At 40.3% G+C, this 20,889-nt stretch overlaps 1 protein-coding gene across 2 annotated transcripts in view; it reads right to left on the bottom strand.

The window, feature by feature from the left end:
- The window catches only part of GRM8 (glutamate receptor, metabotropic 8), an 858,241-nt gene that overhangs the window by 714,339 nt on the left and 123,013 nt on the right, over positions 1 to 20,889 (bottom strand). For both annotated transcript variants that reach the window (XM_010831727.1, XM_010831728.1), the window contains exon 2: positions 1,159 to 1,375. In XM_010831727.1, the coding sequence (XP_010830029.1) occupies positions 1,159 to 1,375 (217 nt within the window). The remainder of the gene's footprint in view (positions 1 to 1,158; positions 1,376 to 20,889) is intronic.

Below are 20,889 nucleotides of genomic sequence, written 5' to 3'. Positions count from 1 at the left end.
TACTGGAACAAATATTAAACACACTAAATATTGTGCATCATAAGTTTCCATGCTTATTACATGCAGCATAACAGATCCTAGGCATCTTCATATCTTTTAAGAGAAAACCTTATTCCAATAAATTTAGATGTTTTGTCTGCTAATTAGGGAATAAGCCCAAATCATTCCCATGGTCTTTTCCTGCATTAAAGCTTCAAAGAAAAACATTAAGTTATCAAAGTTCAAAATTACCCCCAAAACAGCTAAAGGATGCTTTAAATTTTTGGCAAAACATTGCTATTACAGAAAACAATGCAATAGAAAAATATGCTAATTTTATTCAGTAATTCTTAGTAAGAACAATAGCATTTGTTAAGTAACTGGTAACATATCTCCTTTCATCTGAAAAGTTATATTGTTGCCCAGTCAGCAATAAGATTTATGCCCTGAGGTGTCTTTGTCTTCTGGGTCTTCCACATAGTGTAGTAGATTTACAGCCTCATGGATAAATACATACAGAGTAAAATGCCTATGGAGATTTGAATGAGAACGTTGAAAAAACCCAGGACAGAGTTCACAAGCACCCTGTTTTAAACAAGTTTCCACATCTTGCCCTTAATCCCACTCACTGTAAGCTTTAGATTAGAGTTTGTAAACCAAGATTAGAGTTTGAGGTAAGAATCAAAATTCAAAAAGTCAAAAATGACAATAAAAATATCACTCAAGTATAGCCTTGGGGGCTACTTCAGTATTGTTTTAAGATGATTACCAGTCTTAATCCCTTTAGTGCTGGATGTTAAATTCTACTGCCTTTTTTAAAATATTTAATGACTTGCTAATGTAAGCTTCCATCTAGAACAATCAAATAGTATGCCATTTATTCAAATATACAGTGGCTCTAATGTGCCAGCAAACTCCCACGTCAAAACAGACAACTTTAAAAAATGTTCGCCTGAGTCAGGAGCTCTACTTCCTAAATTAGCACAAGAGTGTCACCTTGATAGACCATGAACAACAAAACCATTTATAATAAGCCCAGCTTCCCCCTAGAGTGGACAGCCTGGGTCGTGCATCTGTAGGAGCTCTAATTATCCCACACAGATCAGAGAGCTCTTGGGGACACTCAGACTTCCACAGCCTGTCACCTCAAACACGATCATCTGATAAATATACACTTACCAATCTCCCTCGAGATCTGAGTGAAGGCCTCCACACCACTCTCTCCGTAGTTACCCTCAGAAGCCAGCGTCGACACGTAATTCCACCCCAGGGCCGTTACAATGTCCACCATGGCTTGCGCTTGGTAGGAGTCAGGGGGGACCACCCGGGAGAAGAAGTCATACCTGGTGTTATCACTTAGCTCTGGGGCGGTGGATGCATAGCTGATTTGAGGTATCTGCAAAACAGATGACAGGTCATTTCCACCCATGAGGACTCTTGTCAAATGATGGACTGTTGCACAAGAGATTAAACAGTCAAAGCTATACCAGAAACCTAGACAGAGCAGCCTGCAGCCAAGATAAGATTTCATCACCATCAGTTGCATTAGGAAGTAGGTTATATAGGTCTGTGGGCTCACTTTCTTTCAAAGCACATTTCTAAACAAGAGGGCTTCCCTGGTGGCCCAGTGGTCAAGAATCTGCCTGCAATGAGGAGACATGGGTTTGATCCCTGGGTGGGGAAGATCCCCTGGAGAAGGGAACAGCAACCCTTCAGTCGCAAAAGAGACAGACATGACTGAGCAACTAAAAAATAACAACAAAACAGAAAGAATTTAGTTTTGATTCAGTCCCCATTGTTTCAGAAGCCAAAGCAAAACATTTGTGCTTTTTGTTGTTGTTGCTCTTCTTATTCTGTACATGATAACTTCTGGTGAAGAAATGAGGCAGAAATGAACATGAAATGTACCCACACGCCCCAGAAAAGGTCACCTCCAAAATCATCTTTGGCTTCAGGATATAAAGGCTACATAATGATGAGTACAGCATTTAATACAAGACTTTTTTTTTACACTTGATACCATTTTAGTACTATGATATTTTGGGTAAATTATTTTAAATATATATCTTTGCAAATCTAGTCAGTGCTTATTAATATAATCACTGAGTACCACAATAAGATTTGGGAACAGCCAACCATGTATCTTTTAATTATAATGTCTTTCCAGGCTTCCATCCTCAAAAAAAAAAAAATCACAAAACAGGAATCCATATCGAAATTTCTTTAGGATAAGAGACTATTTTCTGACATAAACAGGGTGAATTGCTAGAAGATATTCAAAATTAGAGATATGTTGTTTCTCCTAAATAACTTCAAGCTGAGTAGCAAATTAACTGCATGCCATAAGTTTACCCCAAAGAGGTTTGAAATGCAATATTTACTCCTATATAAAAATGAAGAGTCTTATTCTATCTATGAAAAGTGCTAGGACAGAAGAACACAGGGATGTTAAAGAAGTATGGCAGAGGGACATGCAGGCTAGACCGAGCACAGAAGATGCAGGAAATCCAGCAAAAACATGGGGAAAGACATTTCAGCCACAGGAAACAGCATGTCCAAAGGCAGAGTCAAGAAAGGATATGTGTTGCAGCGTTTCTTGCGGTGGGAAAGCAAAATATCAAGGGAGGAACATTAGGAAGTATAACTTCAGAGCTAGACAGAAACCAGAGGATGAAGGGTTACTCAGGTATGACAAGGAGTGTGGACTTTATCACCAAGGTCATGAGGAAGCACAGCATGATTGTAACCAAGGGAGTGGCACAACAGAAATTTTGTTTTAGAAAGATCACATTGGCAGCAGTGGGAAGAGTAGAAACCCTCACATTTCAGGGTCCACCTGGGCAGCCCCATGCCCAAAAATTCTGACTTAGTATGTCTAGACATCTAGGAATCTTCATTTTAATATGTCCTCCAGAACAATCTGATGCCAGTGGACCCATAATGCAGAGATACACTGAATTAAAGGGAAGACATAAGAAGTTGCCTACTAGTTCCAGTTAGAAAACTACTATAGAAATCTATGTAAGAAAGTATAAAAACGGAACTAAGGCAGTAGCAGGTGGCAAAAAAGGAAGGGTGTAGAACCTGTGAGTATCTAAAAGACGAAGAAAGGTGTAGGAAAAAATGGGAAATGACTCTCAGTTCTATGGCTTTGCTATCTGAGTAGATGATGTTTCATATTTTCCAAGGTAGAAGAACAAGAGGAGATTTGGAAGACCAAAATGATGAGTTCAGTTTTTGATTTGTTTCTTCTGAGGTTCCTGTGAGATGAATGAAAGCAACTAAAAAGTGGGCAACACTATTGTGGCATCTGGAGTTTAAGAGATGTGAACTTCATCTGTGATGTGAAAATCCAGAGGTCAGAATGAATCTACGATGCCCTAACTCAGGATGCTTGGTTGAAGATGCAGGTCTGACTCATACATAAAACTGTTAACTCTGCTCTCCATCAGATCTTGCAGGTAATGTCAGGGCTCTGATGTTCAATGGGCTGCCATTTCATCTTCCTGTACAGAGTTACACACTCTAGGAACCGTCCATCACCTGCCACCCCCTGACCAGACAATCCCCAATCCACAAGGAGGTTACAACTTTCCTCTTGACATCTTGAAAAAGCCCTCAACATCTGTATCTAGACCTTTTGAAGGTCTAGAGAGTCCTCCTCCATTTTTGGTGGCCAGTGAAGTGACACTGAACATCCTAAGGTGTAAAAGCCTCCTTACCCAGAAGACTGTGCTTGGAGCTCTCCAGGGTGCTGGAGAACTTGTTTGGCTTCTGAGTAACCTGTATCTATCTATATCACCTACAACAATGATTTACTCTATTTCACACCCAATTCTTATGGGTCCTGTCCTCCTGGTAGGACCTTACTAACTTGCCTGTCAATATTGTGGGATCATGAAAACCAGTCTTGACTGTCTCCTTTTTGTTCCTTTGTATTCTCTGCCAGATATACCAGTCACCTCTTGATAGATTGTCCCCTTGATTAGGCTGTGTTCCTTTGTAGTACATAAATACTTAGCAAGGACATCCGTCCAAATCTCTAACCACACACCAAACTTGCCCTTCTTGGTTGTTTCCAGAGGACCTGGGAAAGAGATAATGGATGATTCAGTGAGGTCTACCCTTTGCTAGAGATCTTTCCCAAAGATCAAGAGCATGTGTGTTTCTATCTTCTAGTGAAAAAGATCCAACAGCCTGACCTTCACTTTGGAAGGAATTCTGTGTGTGTGTTTGTGTATGTGTGTGTGTGTATGCACACACAAGTGTAGGAGGGAACAGGGAGCATTCTATAGCAAATTCCATAGTGCTATACCATTACATTGGCCTATCTAGATATATAATAATCCTCCTACTTCCTCAGCTACTCAGAGTCCAGCAGTAAAATGCCCTACACAATCCACACCCTGCCTATAATAATGAGCCACCCCTTTCTAAAAATGAGCACAAAGTGTGAAAATTGAGTGTTTGAAACCAAAACTAATTATCTCAAATTACTACCTTCATTCAGTCACTTTCAGGGCTGTTTAATTAGCAGGCAGCATCATGTTTAGGATTAATTAAACAGGTGTAAAGGGTATATAAAATAAAAGTGCAGATAAGAAATGGTTGTTTGAATAATTAGGCAAAGGACTTTCTCCCCAAAGTCTGAAAGAATTTTCTCTTTGCTGATCAATGTGCAGAAAAGTAATGTGAGAGTATGTGTTTGTATTTTCATTCATTCAATTCATGCTATGTCTCAGCCTACAAGAAGGCATCTTGAATACTGATCATATTTCAAGACATCTTTTCAAGTTGTCATGGGGTAACATCTCATTTTTACTTTATTGTAGCCGACCACTAAGCACTGGCTCATGAAGCAATTTAATTTCTGTGTTGGCATCCTCAATATTTCCAATGCCTCAAATTAAACCCCTACTGGCAACTGAAGTGGGAATTTTTTTTTTAACCTGGGATATTTTTTTTTTCCTACACTGAATCCATTCTAACTAATCCTTTCACTCTGGATATTTCAGTTTCCAGAAACAGAACAACAAAAAATGTGGTGAGAGAGGCACAGAAGAAAAAGAGGGAAATGAGAGGGGAAAGGAGAGTGTACCAAGAAAACAAGTGTGGAAACCATTCTGTATCAGTTCATTCTTTTCAAGACGTACATCCCTTGTAAGCCTTTCCATTTGCCCATTCAAAGGGTAATATCCCAACTCATCAAACTGGCTCCTGAAGCCCTGGTATCAGACACTGTCCCATCCTCCTTCCCAGCTTCATGCCTTCACTGTCACCCCTGATGATGCCTGCAGTCCTGCCCACGCTGCTTCTGTCAAGACAGACACCTTCACCTTCTGCACAGATGGAACATCCAGCTTAAAAGTTGGCAATTAATATATACACACTACCATGTATAAAACAGACAACCAGCAAGGACCTACTGTGTATCACAGAGAAATTACTCAATATTCTATAATGAGCTATAATGGGAAAATAATCTAAAAAAAAAAAAGAATGAATGTATGGGTATGTATAACTGACTCACTCGGCTGTACACCTGAAACTAACACCATGCAGTAAATCAACTGTGCTTCAACCATCATTCCACCCATCCATCCATCCCCTCCTTCCAGGAAGCCTTCTCTCGGGCAGAGCTGCCTTTTGCTGTCCCTCATCCCACAGTCTCCATCATCTGCCATAAGAACCACAGTTGTGTGCTAGCTTAGGAGACCCACAGAGACAAAGTCTCTGTTTGACTTATTTGGTGTCACTAGTCCCTAACACAGCAGGTGTTCAATGAATGTTTGAAAGCAATTCATTACTCAAAAACTGTGGCAGGGATTTTGATATAGCTTCTTCCCAACAGCCCCCTACCTGACATTCCACCAAAATACCATGCAGGCTCTTCATTTGTCCTTCTCCATCCTTCTCTATCCTGCTGTATGTCCTAGGAGGTTGCTTTGTGACTGTCTCACCTGGGCTCCTAGCCTCAGGTTTTCAGTCGAATTTACCCAGTGGGAGGCATCTCCAAGAGGTAGGAAGGCAGGAGAAGACAGCAGTCAGAGCGTTGATGCCTCCATCTCTTTCCCTCACCCTGACTTGGTGTTTCTCTTCCTGAGTCCTTACCGGCCTCTGAGGCCCTCTCCAGGTTCCTGTGATGAGTCACTGCCCTTGTACCTCCAGTCTCCCCACAGTTGCTAGTTCCTAAGCATGCTCCATCTTGAGTTGGGGCCTTTACCTGTGCCCACACCTTATAAACGGTCCTTTTATTAACCTTTCTTCTATTATCCCATGAGTGTGCTGGAAGCCCATCAGTCCACCCACTCTTCCAGGTCTCTGGGGAAGGGACACCCACTGCCCTGCCTTCCCAATCTCAGCCCTGCCATAACCTGCTAACCTTTCTCCATCCACTTCCCCTCCCAACCTCCTCCACCACCGTTCTTACATGATGTTTTCCTTCCCTTTCTCTTTCAGTGCCTTAAGGCATCCAACTGCATCATTTTTAAACACCTGTCTTTTTGCCTTTTTTCCTCTCTTATTTTCCTTGTGCTGAGGTTTCATAAGAATATGATGTGTGCTTAAAATAGGGCCATATATCCATTACCCCAATAAAGCATATTTGAGGCAATTAATTGTACAACTCAAAATACCCATGACCATACCCCTCTTTTAAAACTGGTTAAAGTTTCTATATAACATAAGGAGCTCAGCTTGGTGCTCTGTGATGACCTAGATGGGTGAGATGGGGTGGGAGTTGGAGGGAGGCTCAAGAGGGAGGGGATATATGTATATTTATGGCTGATTCACATTGTTGTATGGCAGAAACCAATACAACATTGTAAAGCAGTTATCCACCAAATTAAAAAACAATTAGCTTCCACTTTTTTGATAATTGTTTTTGTCTCCACTATATTACACTTCCGCTCAGAAAGAAGAGATCTCCACCCAAACCTCACTCCTCTTGGGGAGTTCCAGAGTATTGTCTCCTCCCTAGACCTCTATCTCTTATTTATTCTCCCCAAAGGGGAGGAGAATCTGAACGAGAGGTCAGAGTTCTAAGTTTACTGGACAAGAGTGGATCACGCTCTGCCTTCATTCTCAACATACCCCCACAGAGCCCAGGCTTAGGCAGAAGGATAAGTTGTAGTGCGGGAGAAGGAGGCACCATTCTGAACTCAAGTCCACGCTGAATTCTTTCCAATTCTGGTCTTAACAGACATGTCTGTCTTAACAGACATGTCTATGCATCTGGGAAGTTATCTGGTGTTTGCCCAGCTGTGACTAAAACCAATTACTTGATCCACATTTAGCTAGATAGTCTGTGAATCTTGGACCAACATACTCTAATATAATCCAAAAGTTCAACGTAGATCTCAAGGAGGCAAAACTTCTATTTCAAAAGAAATTCATGTATAGTTTCTTAGATATTTTGCTAAAAATAGCAAACATATATATATTTTTTTCTTTTTAAATAGAAGTTAGCAGATATTACTGTCCTTTAGTGTCTGCTTTCTACTTCTTGCAGATAGAACCCCTTATTTTTATGTATGACTTGGCCACTTAGAAGAAAACTACATTTCCCAGCCTTCTTTGCAGCTATGATCTTTAGTATAGTGGTGAGTGCAACTTCTGAAAATGTATCCTTAAAGGGAAAGAGCAGTTCTTTCTCACGCCCTGCCCCTTCTTCCTGCTGGCCAGAATTTGGACATAATCAAATGTTCAATTAGCCATCTCAGGCCATCACCTAGGGATGGTAAAACAAAACAGCACACCCCAACCTAGTCCAATCCACTGTGATATCTGATTCCCAAAACCACCTGATTATGCTCTTACTACTTCCATTCCTGCCCTTCTCAAATCCATTCTACACAAACAACCAAACTGAGCTTTTTAAAAAATCAGATAATATCAAAATTTTGCTGAAAGCCCTTCATTTTCCCCAGTGAAATTCAAGTAAAGCCTAAGCCTCTATTCACAGGATCCATGACTCGACCTCTGACCTCCTTTTCCCCTCTCTCACTTGACTCACTAGATTCTTTTCTGTTCCCTGGCCCAGCCAAGCCCTATTTCTTCCCCAAGCCTCATGCCCATTGCTTTCTACACTTTCTAGACAGGGTTGAGAATGCGTACAGCTTCCTCAGATGGTCTGTGCCTCTCCCTGTTGAAGTCAGTGAATCTAATTCCACATGACTGGCAGGGTGAGACGGGATGTTACTGAGATATAAAGGGGCCAAGAGGCTTTTGCTGCTAAGTCGCTTCAGTCGTGTCCGACTCTGTGCGACCCCATAGACGGCAGCTCACCAGGCTCCCCCATCCCTGGGATTCTCCAGGCAAGAACACTGGCGTGGGTTGCCATTTCCTTCTACAATGCATGAAAGTGAAAAGAGAAAGTGAAGTTGCTCAGTCCTGTCTGACTCTTCTAGACCCCATAGACTGCAGCCTACTAGGCTCCTCTGTCCATGGAATTTTCCAGGCAAGAGTACTGGAGTGGGGTGCCATTGCCTTCTCCAAGAGGCTTTTAGGCACCATATATACTCTTTCACAGAACAAGAAGATGGCAATTCCCCTTCAGGCGCCTTTTAAATGTTCCCTGCTGTTTGCACATTAAAATACTATGGTAAGTTTTAAACTTTTTGTGACTGCTGAAAATGACATGTACCCCACATGCATTTCCCCCAGTTTCTGGCTTGCCAAAGATCCACGAGGAGGCCAAGACACCCATAACAAGCAATGAGTCCTAAAGCACAGCTCAGGGGAAGTCCCCCAGGATCGTAGGAAATGTAAGTCTTCCTGCAAGAAACTCACATACATCTGAGAACAGATTTGCACACAGAAGACAATTTAAGACCTGAGTCACCCACATCTTCACCATCAATTACCAACAAGGTTTTTGTGCTTTTTCATCTCTACAACCAACCTCATCCATTGATTGTCAACCTTAGTGGTGGAGGAAGTTGGCGGGGTGTGTTCTTAGTGCCATTCAATAGTGTCATTGGTTTTCTCCAGTGAAAGATCAGCTTGAAGCTGTGCTCTTCCTCAGGGGGTAGTGCTTCCTTGAGCACTTCTTCAGTGATGCTGCTCTTAGGAACAGCCACCATCGCTATGACAGCTTCCTACCACCTGGTCTTGGGATGGTTTGTTGCTGCTGCAGAACCCGGTCCAGAAAAGCATAATGATTATAGCCATCAACTTTGTCTTTTCAGACGTGACTGCTCTCTGGTACTAAAACTACTAGTTGCTTATGGCAAAACATGAGTATAACATCAGAAATTGGATAAAAATCAGGAGTCAGAGCTAGAAGTTCAGTTCAGTGTTGACCTTTCCCTCCTCATGCTGGCCTGAGCTTTCATGTGCCTCTCAGCTTCATGAAAATGAAATGAGAGGGAAAAGGAGAAAGAAATGTGGAGCCTACACATGGAGAAATAAAGAAGAAGGATGACTATCCTCAGTTTGTTTTTGAAACTCTATTACCCTCCCAAACCAGGACCTGCTCAAAGAAATCTTGCCCACTCAATGGATAGAGAGCAAGCTTCCTATTTGTACAAGTGTGAAATGAGTCCATGACTATCTTCTCAACTGAATCTTCACCACTGATTCAGAAAAAGGACACTAGCTGTTGTGCTCTGATGCACAGTGTGCGTGTGTGTGTGTGTGTGTATGTGTGTTTGTGCTCAGTCATGTCTGACTCTTTGCAACCCCATGGACTGTAGCCTACCAGGTTCCTCTGTCCATGGGATTCTCCAGGCAAAAATACAGGAGTAGGTTGCCATTTCCTTCTCCAGGGGATCTTTTCAATCCAGGGATTAAACCTGTGTCTCCTGTACTAGCAGGTGGATTCTTTACCACTGAGCCACCTGGGAAGCCTGTGATGCATGGTGGGGCTTAGAAATAGAAAAGGAGAGGGGGTCTTTTGAAATGGGAAATTGTGGAGGCCATGGAGAGAGAGAATGATTTCATTGTAGTGTGATGTTATCCACCTGCCCAACATCAGCTCATTCAGAGTGAGCAAAATCTATCCACATTTGCACACTAAAAGGGCCTGTGGTCAGTCAACACAGCTGAGTATAGAGAGATGGTTCATACCCTACAGTCACGACTGTAATTCTGTTATGAGCCAGGATACAGACCTTACCTCTCACAACACCCATAACCAAGCCAACCAGAGAAGAAAGAGACAATTCATTCTCATTATTAGATAAAGAATTCAAATATGGTTTCCTGCTGATGCTGAATCTGAAATTTCAGAGGCAAATATGAAGACCAAGTCACAGGAGGCACACTTTCTTTAAAACATGAAGAATGCATTTTTGTACATATGTGTACACCTGAGAGTAGACATATGCTTTATACAATGTCATATCCTGGTTTTCGTAATTCACTTGGATATATTCTACTGAGTTTTGTGTGCATGCTAAGGTCGCCTCAGTTGTGTCCAATCTTTGTGACCCTATGGGCCATAGCCCATCAGGTTCCTCTGTCCATGGGATTCTCCAGGCAAGAACACTGGCGTGGGTTGCCATTCCCTTCTCCAGGGGATCGTCCCAATCCAGAGGTCAAACCCACATCTCTTGCATCTCCTGCACTGGCAGGCAGGTTCTTTACCACTAGCGCCATGTTTTAAAGGGTGCATTTACCAAGGGTACTGTATGAGTACTTTTTCAAGGGTACTGTATGAGTCTGGGAATTGGGTAATTTAGGGAGGTTAATAGGGGGGCTATTTCCAAGGCACAGGCAATTTAGAGGGAAAGCAGTGGAAAGCCATAATCCAGTAAAGTCAGAAGAAGGCAGCTACTACCCTTGCACCCTAAAAACCAGAGGAGGGAGCAGTTATAGAAGCCAGAAGGAGTCACAGACAGATGCCATCTGAGAGGAGCAGTGACCTCTCCCCTAATCCCTGGAGGGGAGGGACACAACCAGCCCCTAGCAACCCCACAGGGAGGGAGCCAGGAAATTATATCCTGAACTCTCTGCCCTCCCTGACTTCCTGCTGGCTCTCCCCTTGACCGAATCCACTAGAAACCAAGGAGTCAAAGAACCAGTTGACATTGTCTGGACAGAGTTGCCTCCTAGGAGAGAGAAGAGACCGCACAAGAGAGAAGGTAGATGGGCTAGGCAAGCAGAAGCCATCCATCCCCGGTCTCATTCATCATTGAACGTCAGACATTTTAAATAAATTGACGAATGGTGCTGCAGATACGCAATTTCCTGTGATATAGTCCATGTTTTTTTTTTTTTAACTTGATATTTTCAAATACTTTTGGCAGATCATCTGCATTAGGACATTTTGGTTTGGCTACTGGGAATTCCAACCCTAAAACTAGGCCAATTAATTTAGCATTATCTTTTGAAAAATAAGTAAGGCTCTGTTTTTTTTTTTAAACAAAAAGAATTGTAATGGTTTTAATCAAATTGGTAATGATATTTGACTTCTAACCTGTTTATTTAAAATGAAAGATAAGCAATCCACGAACATGAAAGAATTTACATACAAACAACCATAATTATATCCTATAAGATTAATAAACTTTTATTTTACATCTGCTAATTACTTTTTACAATGAGAAAGCACAGCAGCTCCTAGGGGAAAGAGTGATTATAATCTATCAAGTCACTAGTAGTGTGGAAATTTTTAAGCCTAACTACCCTGCATATATTCATTCAACAGTTCTAAGAGCAAATTAAATTTAAAACCTTCACTTTGGGGGGAAGGGACTTTAACATTCCAACTAATTCTATAGTTCCTCTAGTTTATGGTTTCTCCTGATCTTCAATTTTCCCTTATTAAAAAAAAAAAAAAGTGAACACCATTTTTTTTCCTAATTTTCGCACATTTCAGCATGCTGTGATTTTTAGAAAATGATAATCCGTGCATGTGCAGTATCACACACAAATTAAAAAGGTTAATTCAATACACACACTTTTTCTGGTTAGTGGTTAAATTAAATTTAATGCCTTTTTAATGGTTACTTTTTGATTAATTCAGTCAACAAATTAGCTCCCACTATGTGCCAGACTCCATGACAGGCTCTGGGGAGAGGGCTGTAAACAACACATGGTCACCCCGCCCCCATGGAGCATATGGTCAGATGGAAAAGACAGGCATTAAGTAAACAATCACCCAAACAAACATTTAACTGCAACTGTAATAAGGGCTGTGAAAAAGAAGTAGGGGCTGCTAAGAGTAACGGAGTAACTCATCTGGAGGGAGTGGGATAGGGAGGTGTTGGGCAGGCATCCCTAAAGAAATGACATTAAGCTGACACATGAAAAATGAGGGAGAAAAGGAAATGAACACTGAACACCGTCCACAGATTACCTCTCACTTCAGCCTTCCTTCAGATGTGTAAACCACCCAATTTGGACAAGCGAGGAGGATGGGCAGTCGACTGACAGGTACTTCATTTTAGAAACCCGCCACAGGCAGAATAATATTAAATCAAAGACAACCACTCCCCCATGCTTTTTACACAGACTATTTTTAACGAATATATGTCTAACTGGGGTTCTCATATCAGAACTATTTGAGATAGTCACTAATTATCAGCAGGAAATTGCATTATGTTCTCATAGATCCTCAGGTGTGTAGGGGTCCAGAATGAATGAAAAAAGGAATGGATAGGTGGACGAAGAAAGAATGACTGAATCCAGCAGAAACTAAACCCATAGAACAGAAACAATTTTAACACAAGAACCCAGAAAAATGAATAAATGTATACTTAATATTACTTACAAGCTCAAATATATGTTTACTTAGGAAAGTTTTTAAAAGGTGATGGAAAACTAAAAAGGGAACTCTCTTTATTTTTACTCAGGCAGTGAAGGCTTTGGGATAGGATTGCAAAAGACATGAGAAGCAGGTTAGAACTTACCAGGAGAAGACTTTTTTTTTTTTGCTTCCAATATACATTTTCAACACCTCTCAGGAGGAGAAAAGAGAAGTAAATGGTTCTGTCCACTTCTGAAAATTCTGCTCAGTCCAGGATTCCAGAGTAAAAGATGCTTCTGATACCTTCTCAACAGTTTTCAAGCAGTTTGGGATTTCAAAATGATATCTATCTCTGTGTGTGTGCGTGCTAAGCCTCTAAGTATTCTTTTAAACAAAACAATTTTGCAATGAGTTCCTTAGGACACTGAAAATTTTCCCTAAAGAGGTTTTCTTACATGAGTACAAAAAAATGATCAATTATGGCTTGTTATATTAGAAAAACTGAAACAATGGTGTGGCACTTTCTTGACATCATTTGCTAAATCACTTAAAAATTTAACTCTTTCCCCCCACTCATTCTCCTCACTGCTGACTTCACACCATCACCTAGCATTTAATTTTCCTCTTCTGCTGATTTCCTTGCTGTGCAATCGCCACTGTGGTTCAATTCCCCCACCCCACCTTCCCCCAAGCATGTCAGCACTCGAACATTAAAAAATAAAAAGTTAGTAATTATAATCAACAAATTGAAATCAATAAAACTTAAGCTAGAAAATATTTCATTTAGACTGGCGTTATGCTACTCAATAATACATGATTTGAATCTTAAAAATAACGCCTGATGTTGATAAGGACATTTGTCTGTGCAAATAAGTTTCTCAGATGATAATTTCTTGGATTTTCAGTGATTATCCATCTTGACTGATATTACGGTATCTGACTGATCCTTTATCCCCCACCTGGCATCCTTCAAGGACTGATTCTGAACACTAAATACCACTAGAAATTTTCATTTCCTTAATATTGTTTAAACGGGTGAGCTCATGTTACAAGAGGGTACAGATGAGGTTAGAGGTCTTAGAGATCCATTTACAAAGGGGGAAAAAAAAACACTCTCTGTCCAAAAACAATAGCCAACTTCATAAATGACCATCACTGAATAATAGGAAAAGTAGAAAAATAATATAAATGACTTAGATCTCACTCTTGCACTCCACACTGGAGAATATGTCAAGCCCACATTCCTCTGACAAACATCATTTCATCATTTTAGTGTCCAAAAGGGCATCACGTTAATTCTCCCCAAAGTGGACTGATTAGCCTTTCTGCCTATCTCTGCCCCATCTACAGGTTTTTGGGGTTTTTTGGGTTTTTTTTGTTTTTGAGAAGCCCAGCTCACTGCTCCTGATCAACCTCCTTTAGTGTCAGATCCCATCTGCACACCTAACATGAAACATTATGTATGCATGTATTTGTGTTCATATGTTTGATTGGTTTTGTCACCATTTCTTTAACAGGTTATATTGACCAAGAACTATGCTATGTGTCCAGTCCCCATTTACAGAGGAGAAAACTGAGATATGAAGAAGTTAAGTAACCTTTCTTAGACTGAACAATTTGTGAATGGCAGAATGGGATTCAAATCCAGGCAGCCTGACTCTCAGCTCATCTCATAAACACCTCTGCTCTCCACTGCCTCTAGTCCCCTTTTTAATAAAATTTTTTTTAATGTGGACCATTTTTTAAGTCTTTCTTGAATTTATTACAATATTGTTTCTGTTTTATGCTTTGGTTTTTGGGCTGAGAAGCAAGTGGGATCCGAGTTCCCCGATAAGGGATCAAACGTGCACCCCTTGTGCTGGAATGTGGAATCTTAACCACTTAACCAGGGAGTCCTCTTAAGAGTCCTTTGGACTACAAAGAAATCAAACCAGTCAATCCTAAAGGAAATCAACTCTGAGTATTCACTGGAAGGACTAACGCTGAAGCTGAAGCTCCAATTCTTTGGCCACCCGATGCAAAGAGCCAACTCATTGGGAAAGACTGAAGGCAAAAGGAGCAGGGAGTGGCAGAGGATGAGGTGGTTAGACAGCATCACTGAAACAATGGACATGAGTTTGAGCAAACTCCAGGAGATGGTGAAGGACAGGGAAGCCTGGTGTGCTGCAGTCCACGGGGTGGCAAAGAGTCAGACACAACTTAGCAACAAAACAACAACTTCTTCTGGTCGTATACAGGGTCTCTCAGGGTCACATGTCATGGTTCATCTGGAACTTGGACTCCACCAGCCATCATCATATACAGCATCATAGTGAAAAGGAAATACTAACATCAACTATCAGCAAATATTTTCTCCCCCTTTGGTTTCAATCAGTTGCTACAGTTCCTTATGGGATGAGGGCTTTCTAGTCCAGCTGGGTACCAGCTTATTGGTCAGAGACAGTGCTGGCACACAGGGCTTGGAAAGGTTGACGAGCAATCATCCAGTTCCACAAGGGGAGCCAGAAGCAAAAGAGTATCATTGATGTCCCAGGGCCAGAGAGAGTGTGTGCAAACATAAGAGGGAGTAGGCAGCAGAGGCAGAGATCACAAAAAGTGGAAGGAGAATGAAGGCTATTCCAGGGAGAGAAGACAGTCTTTGATAGAAAAAACATATAAAACAATATGCGTAGGACGCTATTTATAATAGCTATGACATGGAAACAACTTAAATGTCCATCAACAGAGAAATGGATAAAGAAGAGGTAGTACATATATACAATGGAATTTTAGCCATAAAAAGAATGAAATAATGCCATTTGCAGCAACATGGATGAACCTAGAGCTTGCCATACTAAGTGAAGTAAGTCGAGCAGAGAAAGACAAATACATGATATCACTGATATGTAGAATCTTAAAAAATCATACAAATGAACTTGTTTACAAAACATAAACAGACTCACAGACTTCAAAAGCAAGCTTATGGTTACCAAAGGGGAAAGGAGGGGGGAGGGATAAATTAGGAGTTTGGGATTAACATATACACACTGCTGCTGCTGCTGCTAAGTCACTTCATATACACACTACTATATATAAACTAACCAACAAGGACTTACTGTATGGCACAGGAGACTCTACTCAATATTCTGCAATAATCTATATGGGAAAAAATATGAAAAAAAGGATATATGTATATATGTAACTGAATCATTTTGCTGCACACTTGAAACTAATGCAACACTGCAAATCAACTATCAGTTCAGTTCAGCTCAGCTCAGTTGCTCAGTCGTGTCCGACTCTTCGCGACCCCATGAATCGCAGCACGCCAGGCCTCCCTGTCCATCACCAACTCCCGGAGTTCACTCAGACTCACGTTCATCGAGTCAGTGATGCCATCCAGCCATCTCATCCTCTGTCGTCCCCTTCTCCTCCTGCCCCCAATCCCTCCCAGCATCAGAGTCTTTTCCAATGAGTCAACTCTTCGCATGAGATGGCCAAAGTATTGGAGTTTCAACTATACTCCAATATAAAAAAAAAGTAAATTTAAAAAACAATAAAATTTTTAAAGAATATATGCTTAGGAAAATCAAACATTCCAGTGGTCTTGGTACAAAGCATTCATAAACCCAGTTCAGTCTGGTTTTCTGTTTGTTTCTTTACTGTGTATTTGTTATTGGTTTTCATTTTAACAACCATTTGTTAAGCACCTACAACACTCTTACCTAGCTTCAGTGAAAACTCATTTTCCCAATTTTTCTCATAAATCTCTAAATCCTTTGTTGACTATTATTCCTTTGTTTCTTCCTTTAAATATTAGTATTCTTTAGGACGTGAACTAGGCTCTCTTTTCAATTCACACCCACTCTAAATCTATACATCCAGACTCAATCTCTGTGCTGAGCTCCACCCAAGTCCTACTTATTTGAAGTCTCCTCTTGAGTGTCCAACTGGTATATCAAAATCACACATTCAAAACTTGTCTCATGTCTCCCAGCATAAACTGGAAGCTAACTGGTGCACCAAGGGTCTCAAGTCTCAGCAAGTCAATCAGCCTGGCTCTCCATGTATGTGACTACTACACACTTTATCATAACCATTTCTATTACATAGTGTTGAGTGTTTTCCATATTTACCACACAATGCATGACTCTGGTCTACTTTGGCCCTCATCTTTCCTATATTTTTCATTGGTCTGGTTAACCTCCATAAATAAAGTTTTTTATTAAAAAAAAATTAAATTTAGGTCCAAAATTCCTTGAAAGGGAAAAAAAAAAAAAACCTATGTGATTTGTGTATAAAAGATATATTCACATTGCAAAAAAAGTCAACTTTTCATCATTGACTACAGAAACTATACTCTCTAAAATCTTGCTGCTCAGGATTGTCAGCAAACCTACAGCAGCAACATCACCCAGGAGCTTCTTAGAAATGCTGAACGCTCAGGCCCCACCCTAGACCTACTGAATGAGAATCAGCATTTTAACAAGATCTCCAGGTGGTTTATATACACAACAAAGTTGGAAAATCACTGCTCTAGTCTAAAGCATTGAGCCCCACATCTTCTTTTGAAATGTTTCCATATCATATTCATTGCAAGGATGATTTTCGTAGATCTGAATGTTGCCATCATGTGGAGATGTAAAAGCTCTCTTTAGGTTCACTTTATGAAGAAGTTGATACATTAAACCTGATGTTTCCTTTCCCTAGGGTGAATATTTCGTGATAGCTAGACATTTCTTTTCAAAAATACCCCATTACTCAAAAATTATAATTATATTTTAAGAGTATTATGTTCCACTTCTCTGCATCAAATTTTGGCATAAAGTTTATTTTTAGTGTCCTGGTAAATCTACAGATCAGTCAGTACGTCATGGTGAGTGTTGAGTCAGTAAGAGGCTTTTAAATATGTTTCTCACTGACTTGAAAATAACAGATGAGTTTTGGAAAAATTAGAATTTGACAAAAGCTATATGATTGAATGTCAAATGTGAGATGCAATGTACCTTGTCATCAATAAATTTCCCATAGTATCCATATATAGCTTGATAATCTATTAAAATATTTTAAATCTAATTGTGGCTGTTTTAGAAGGCCCATGAAAGATTTTCTTCTTTTTTTTTTTTTTTTTCCTTTTTGGGCCCTCCCCAAGAGCAATCAACCCTGTATGCCCTAGAGAATAAACAAGACTTATTTTCAGAAGCCTTAGTTTACAGAGACTGTACAACTGAATTACCTAGAGGAAGAGGATCACCCAAGGTTTGAAGAGGAGGAAATGGAAATGGAGAAAGAGATGGTTTGTTCAGGACTTGGAATAATGGAGATCTTCATTTTTCTCCTTCCCAATGCCCAGGAACCCAGGAACCTCATCAAAGAAGTCCCTTTCCTATTCTTGCCATGGAAGGAATGGAGTCACTGCCTTTAAATAACCCATGGGGACCATACTGAGCATCTCTACAGTGAACATCTCAATAGCACTGGAAACTGATTGAATTTCTTGACATATTAGTCAATGTGGCTCAGTGCCAGAGTTATGTGATACAGAAGAAGAAAGTTTCTTGCACTTGGGTTTCAAAGATCAAATTCATGCCTAATGCCACTCTCTCTCTCTCTCTGAGGGGCTGACTTGAAAGCTAAGACTCAAGGTTATACTGTTATTCTTTCACAGATGCTAGGAAAGCACTTTGTACATAGTAGATGTACATATTAGATGATCTGTGTAGTTGTCACTGCCTACTTGTGACAGTGAAACAACTCAAATTCCTGACTCAGCCTACCTGATAAATATGTGTGTGTGTGCTCAGTTGCTCAGTCATGTCTGAGTCTTTGCAACCTCATGGACTGTTAGCCCACCAGGCTTCTCTGCCCATGGAATTTCCCAGACAAGAATACTGGAGAGAGTTACCATTTCCTACTCCAGGGAATCTTTCCAACCCAGGGATCCAACTGGAGTCTTGCATTTCTTGCATTGGCAGGCAGATTCTTTACCACTGCACCCCCTGGGAAGCCCTACCTGATAGAAGTGCTTCTCAAAAGCTTCCCACATTTTTGGTGCTTAAGTGAAAACATACATTTCTTTTTTTATGAAGAGTTACATACTTTTTCATAAACCATAATTTAGATATATGAAGACATTTATTGTTTTTCCAATTCACTCTAATTTTCTAAGTAATTTAAATATGTAAATGTTTTCATAATGCTTTGCCCAACTATATGTAAATATCACTGGTCTCTCTTTTTTAAAAACAAGCAAGAAACAAACAAACAAAAAAACTTATAGGCACTTCTGCCTTTTTAAAAAATACTATTTCAATCTCAAATGATGAGACTTATGTACTGCTATTGAAATGCCCTTTATTTTTCCATCCTAAGGAATAAAATTTGAGAACATTTAAAGCAGCTCAAGATGGCATTTAAGAATATAATCAATCTCAAATTGAGATTGAATACTGAAAACGTGGACTTTTCTTTTGTAAACAAATAGAGAGTGAGCCAACAAGTGGGACTCAAGATGGCTTAAAGAAAAAGAAAGAAGACATAAGGACAAACATACAAGAAGAAGAGGATTTGGAAAAGATGAAGGATGGGGGGAAAGGTTTTCAATAAGTAATAAAGACATTATATGCAGGAGAGGGAGCAAGAATAAGGTTAAGGATTGGATGAGAAACCAGAATTAGAAAAATAAAGCTAGAGATCGAGAAGAGGATGGGTTGAAACAGCAGTAAGGCTTGAGAACTGAATATCAGAAATAGGGAAAGAAACCTGAAAAGAGGAGAGAAATGGGAACATTTAGCAGAGGATGGACAGGTGAAGAAGCCACTGCTTTCTCTCCAGCCTCCTTGTGCCACCTGGGAAGCCCATGTCAATACTGGACACATATTTTTCAAACATTCTCTATGAGACATGGAAACCATCACTATCTCTAACTGATGGTTTATCTTGAACTTCCCTCCACCAAACCAACAAACCTGATTTTCTGGATACCCATTCTCTTTTCTTTCCTTCTGTTACAAGAAAATATATAACTTTTCCTATCTAAGGTCAAATCTCAACTCATCAATTGCACATGCAGCAGCCTTTTTCTTCCTGACACTACAGAGTATCAGCTCTCTCTCAAATTATTAACCTTATATCCTCAGCCAGGTTCTTCCCACCAGCATTTCTATATACTCAAGGCTCTCTTATTGTAAAGAAAACATTTTTAAAAAAGAAAATAAATGAAAACAATTCTGGAAATTCTCATCCAGTTACAGCTCTCAAGGTAACTCTTATCTTCAGTATGGCAGTTCCTTAAAAAACTAAAACTAGATTTACTATCTATCGGCCCTGCAATCCCACTCTTGGGCATATCAGTCAGTTCAGTCGCTCAGTCATGTCCAACTGTTTGTGACCCCATGGACTGCAGAACACCAGGCTTTCCTGTCTATAACCAATCCCCAGAGCTTGCTCAAACTCATATGCACCAAGTCAGTGATGCCATCCAACCACCACTTCATCCTCTGTTGCCCACTTCTCCTCCTGGGCATATATCTGGATAAAAATGTGATCCAAAAGGATACATGCACCCCAATGTTCATTGCAGTATAGTTTACAATAGTCAAGACATGGAAGCAATCTAAATGCCCATCAACAGATGAATGGATAAAGAAGATGTGGTATAGGTATATGATGGAATATTATTCAACCATTAAAAAGAATGAAATAATGCCATTTGTAACAACATGGATGGACCTAAATATCATCATAAACTGTGGAAAATTCTTCAAGAGATGGGCATACCAGACCACCTGACCTGCCTCTTGAGAAATCTGTATGCAGGTCAGGAAGCAACAGTTAGAACCGGACATGGAACAACAGACTGGTTCCAAATAGGAAAAGGAGTACGTCAAGGCTGTATACTGTAACCCTGCTTATTTAACTTCTGTGCAGAGTACATCATGAGAAATGTTGGGCTGGAAGAAGCACAAGCTGGAATCAAGATTGCCGCAAGAAATATCAATAACCTCAGATATACATATGACACCACCCTTATGGCAGAAAGTGAAGAGGAACTAAAAAGCCTCTTGATGAAAGTGAAAGAGGAGAGTGAAAAGGTTGGCTTAAAGCTCAACATTCAGAAAATGAAGATCACAGCATATGGTCCCATCACTTCATGGGAAATAGATGGGGAAACAATGGAAACAGTGTCAGACTTTATTTTGGGGGGCTCCAAAATCACTGCAGATGGTGACTGCAGCCATGAA

The sequence above is a fragment of the Bison bison genome, unplaced genomic scaffold (assembly GCF_000754665.1).
Source record: "Bison bison bison isolate TAMUID 2011002044 unplaced genomic scaffold, Bison_UMD1.0 scf7180017864530, whole genome shotgun sequence".
NCBI lineage: Eukaryota > Metazoa > Chordata > Mammalia > Artiodactyla > Bovidae > Bison > Bison bison.
This window is presented reverse-complemented; position numbering and strand designations above follow the sequence as displayed.